A 4,905-nucleotide genomic window follows, 5' to 3' on the forward strand; every position below is an offset into this window, starting at 1 on the left:
TCGCACACACACACTCTCACACACACACACACACTCACTCTCACACACACACACACTCTCACACACACACACACTCACACTCACTCTCACACACTCACACACACACACACACACACTCTCACACACACACACACACTCTCACACACACACACACACTCACTCACACTCAGCACTCACACACTTGAAGTGTGGAAGAGAAATAAGAGTGGAAATCTGCAGCTTCTGTTTGCTGCTGTGCTGAATGGAAAATAAGCAGTGTTTTCTGCATCTTTACACTGCAAAGGCGGCATATGAAGTTGCATTTGAAGTACAGCAAATAAGTAAAATACATTTCACCCCAAAATCGAAAGAAAAACAAAAGATAAAAAACTGACTTAAAATAAAATAAAATTACAATAAAATAAAATAAAGTTTTTTTTTTTTTGAGGAACTGGGAGGGTATATGTGCTGAATCGCACAATAATGTCACAATTAATAAAATAAAATAAAATAATAAATTAAAATAAATGAAAATAAATAAAATAAAAAAACAAAAAAATTATTTAGAGGAACTGGGATGGTAAATGTGCTGAGTCACGCAAATAATGTCACAATAAATAAAAATAAAAATAAAATAAAAAAGGAAAGGAAAGGAAAATAAAATTAAATAAATAAAAATAATAAAATAAAATAAATGTGGGTAAATGTGCTCAGTCCCGCAAATAATGTCACAACGCAAAAATACACATAAACAAACAAATAAATATGAAAATAAATATTGAAAGTTGATTTTTGTGCACAGCTGTCCTTAAACAGGACACGCGCTTAATTTCAGGACAGTGGAAATTCACTGCACTGTTTTTAGCCGATCACAAACATTCTTCATCTTTTAATCATTCTGCATGGCCTTCTATCAGTTTGCGAGTCTCACACAGACCTTTGACTTCAGCATTGCAGCTATAACGGCTAAAATTGCGTACAGAACCTTTAATTTGACAGCTGTAAAGACGCCTGAAGTCTTGGGAAGTTTAAAGATGTTTCATTTCTGAGCCTCTAGCAGCACCAGACAAACTGCAAAAATAATCACAGTCAAGACCCGTCTGTGTTGCCGGGCAGATTTGCTTTGTATTTCTCCCAGACGTGCAAAAACAACAGGTGCTGGAGTTAAATGTGTCCACAGATGAGCTGCGAGTCTGGAGAGTGACAGTGTTGCGCCGCTGTTAATAAAGGAACACACGGCCTGAGACTTTAACTCAGTCCTGAACACACAGAACGCATTACTGCGCTCCACAATACAAAACTAACTAGTTCTTTCGATTACACTGATCATTGCTTTACTAGAGGACTTGCATGAAGTATTTATAGAAGCTTAATAATAAAAATATAAAAAAAGCTTGTGACTTTTTGTCTCACCGTTTAGATTTTTCTTCTTAGAAAACTCATCTCGCAATTCTGCTTTTTTTCCTACTACAGAATAAAAACAATCTCACAATTTTCTCGGAATTCAGAGTTTACATCTCACGATTTTGACTTTTTTCTCAGAATTCGCATTTTATATCCAGATTTTTTTCCCCTTCGAATTCTAAAATTACATCTTGCAATTCTGACTTTTTTCTCAAAATTCAGAGCTTACACTTCATAATTCTGACCTTTTCCCCAAAAATTCTAAATTTACATTTCATAATTCTTTTTTGTCCTCTGAATTATAAAATTACATCCCACAATTCTGACTTTTTTTCTCAAAATTCTGAAATTACATTTCATAGTTCTAACTTTCTTTCCCCTCGGAATTACATCCCACAATTCTGACTTTTTTTCCTCAATTCTGAAATTACATTCCATAATTCTGACTTTTTTTTCTCAAAATTCTGAAATTACATTTCATAATTCTAACTTTTTTTCCCCCTCTGAATTACATTTCATAATTCTGACTTTTTTTCTCAAAATTCTAAAATTGCATTTCATAATTCTGACTTTTTTTCTCAAAATTCTAAAATTGCATTTCATAATTCTGACTTTTTTCTTAAAATTCTAAAATTCTTAGGTTCGCAATTCTGAGAAGTTTCAGAATTTATATAAACTCAGAATTAAGAGTCTTGTGAAATAAAAAAATCACAACGATCTTTTATATAGTTAAAACATATTATTTTATAGCTTCCATAAGTACATAACCATTTTTCTATTAATAAATTGATTTTGCTCATCCTACTCACCCCTATCAGAAAATTAGATGAGATTTAAACATATCATTATGAATGTGGTGTAAAATATAACCTAACCCTGAGCGTGTCATTGTTAAAAATACCCCTGTTACTAAGCTGCAGCGGCAACTTTCTTACTACAAACATATTTTCAACCTTCATGTCCTGAACATTTGGGGGTTGCCAGAGTTCAGGCTAATTTAAGCTATTGTAAATCACAGAAACAGAGGGCTGATCTCTGGTGTCTCTGAACACCTGTTGTCTTGCGCTGCAGCTGCTCCTCTCTGCACTGAGTCTGTGGATCGGTCAGCAGGACGAAACTTTCTTAGGCCCACAATACTCTTTACATGAGCACATTAACACACACTTCTAGCTATGCTAACATTAGAATGCAATGCATAACATCTGTTACATTCTGTGCTACATTAACTATATTATATATTTAACTAAAACTAGAACCATAAAACAGTTTCAGTACTTAAAATAAAATATAAAAATATTTTTATATATAAAATATTTAAAAAAAAACTTACATTTTTATTTTAGGTCATAACTATATTGACATATATATATATATATAAAAAAAAAAGTAATAAAAATGACAAACAACACATAAAAAAATCCTAAAAGTATCCTGATCATAAATCCTAAACTTCAACTGAAATAAAATATAATATATTTATATTATTATTTTAGCTCTTTATATTATATTATTTACTTTATATTATGATGTTATTTTATTTTAGCTGGTTGTCAAGGCACCATTTCTCATTTTCACTTAGTCAAACTTCAAATAATAAAAAAAAAACTGTACTCAAATAATAAAAAAAAAAAAACATTTAGACATATTTATAAATTAAAAACTAATAAAAAAGACAAAAAACAACAAATTTACTAATACGTCAACAAAACTTGAAATTAAAACAGAAAATATCAAATAAAAACTCATTCAAAATATTTACTAAATAAAACTATAATAGTATAAACTTTAACTGAAATAAAATAATAAAATATAAAAAACAAACATGTCTCATTTTGCATCAACCTGACGTACTAAAATAACAAACTGAATAAAAAAAATGTATAAAAACTACATAGAAATATAAAAAAAAAATAATAATAATGACAAAAATAACATTTTTAATTGAACAAAACTTAAAATAAAAAAATAAAATATAAAAACAAAAACTCATTCAAAATATGAATAATATTGATATTAATAATAATAATAGTGGTACCACCACAGAAATTTTAATTATAAATATACCAGAAAACTGTTAAAAAAACGTGACATAAACAGTTAAATCAATTCACAATGAACGGTTTTATTAATTATTTACCACAAAACTTTGCTAAAACTTCATGTTCTTGCCTCATTAAGAGGAATTGCTTGTATTCCTTATTTATAAGGAATATTTTAGACTAATGAATGCTAAATGAATGAACGTAAATGTTTGCACTTATCATTAGAGTTTTGAGATTTTAGTTTAGAAATATGTTAACAGCAAACTCTCAAAATCAATTGAATGAGACACTTGTTATCTGTAAGAAGACAATACAGAATGCATTACCTGATGTCTATTTTACACAAAGAGGTTTTGGGGAAAAAAAAAACAAATCACTAAGAAGCAAAGATAAATGAATTATTAGTAGAATTTAAAAAACAGAGGCACAAGATACACAGCAACATGCGAGCCGTGAGTAGTTTTGTTTTGAGGGAAACTGTGAGCCCTTCAGCAACAAAACACCGCAACGCCGGTTCAAATGAATAGAAAATAAACCAAACAAGCTGTGCACAATCATCAAATGAATCCCCACGTCCTACCGTACACTCGTTTCTATTAAAGCACACGGTTTAGCTATAAAACCACTTCAGACCCAAACGCACAGCAAAGCTCCGCTCCAAAGACAACAACGACGTCCATGCAAGCGAATCACCATCGGGTTCGAGTCTACTGAATTCTGACTTCTCGTTCAGCTCTTAGGTTACGTTAACCGAACGCGAGCCTGTCAGATCAAAGATAGAGACACAGCACATGGAGAGAGAGACTTTTCCAATAAAACACAGGTTTAAAAAAAAAGCAGACGGACACACCTCATAACCTGGCGGAAAGGAGGAGGATACAGTAATGGGGAATGATCATCCTCACTATCTCTGCGACACAAGGAGAACAACAGCTTATGACACAAGAGTCACAGAAATCAACACAAATATCCTTTAAGGAATATTGCAGCATGTAGGAATATGATACTGTAATTTATCTTTAAAGGTGAAGTGCGTCATTTTCAAATTCAAATCAAGCTATGAATTATTTACTTCCTGTGACTCTTCGGATGTGATACAACAAATGACACACAACACATCTAAAGCAATGCAATGGTAAAAATGGGTCTAGGATGACAAAATGCCATCTTTTCCAATATCATATTTTTACATTAGAAAATGTAGATAAATTAGAGAATGCTTAAAGGAATAGTTCACCCAAAAATGAAAATGTGCTGAAAATGTGCTCACCCTTGTAGCATAGTTATTATGGATTATAGACTATTATGGATTTTAGAGTTAAAAGCGTCTTAATGCTGGATTTGTTTCAGCTTTTGTCTTCTCCAGATGTTAACTGATGGACTGGAGTGCTGTGGATTATTGTGATGTTTTTATCAGCTGTTTGGACTCTCATTCTGACGGCACCCATTCACTGCAGAGCATCCATTGCTGAGACATTGA

General features: G+C 31.7%; 1 protein-coding gene across 2 annotated transcripts in view; it reads right to left on the minus strand.

Annotated features, from left to right (window-relative positions):
• The window catches only part of LOC107707117 (RNA-binding protein 24-A), a 10,948-nt gene that overhangs the window by 5,097 nt on the left and 946 nt on the right, over nucleotides 1-4,905 (minus strand). The window contains exon 3 of one of the 2 annotated variants that reach the window (XM_016511019.1): nucleotides 4,276-4,335. The exons of the other annotated variant lie outside the window; for it this stretch is intronic. Within the exon in view, the coding sequence (XP_016366505.1) occupies nucleotides 4,276-4,335 (60 nt within the window). The remainder of the gene's footprint in view (nucleotides 1-4,275; nucleotides 4,336-4,905) is intronic. 2 annotated transcript variants of the gene reach the window in all.

The sequence above is a fragment of the Sinocyclocheilus rhinocerous genome, unplaced genomic scaffold (assembly GCF_001515625.1).
Source record: "Sinocyclocheilus rhinocerous isolate Xijiao unplaced genomic scaffold, SAMN03320098_v1.1 scaffold4310, whole genome shotgun sequence".
NCBI lineage: Eukaryota > Metazoa > Chordata > Actinopteri > Cypriniformes > Cyprinidae > Sinocyclocheilus > Sinocyclocheilus rhinocerous.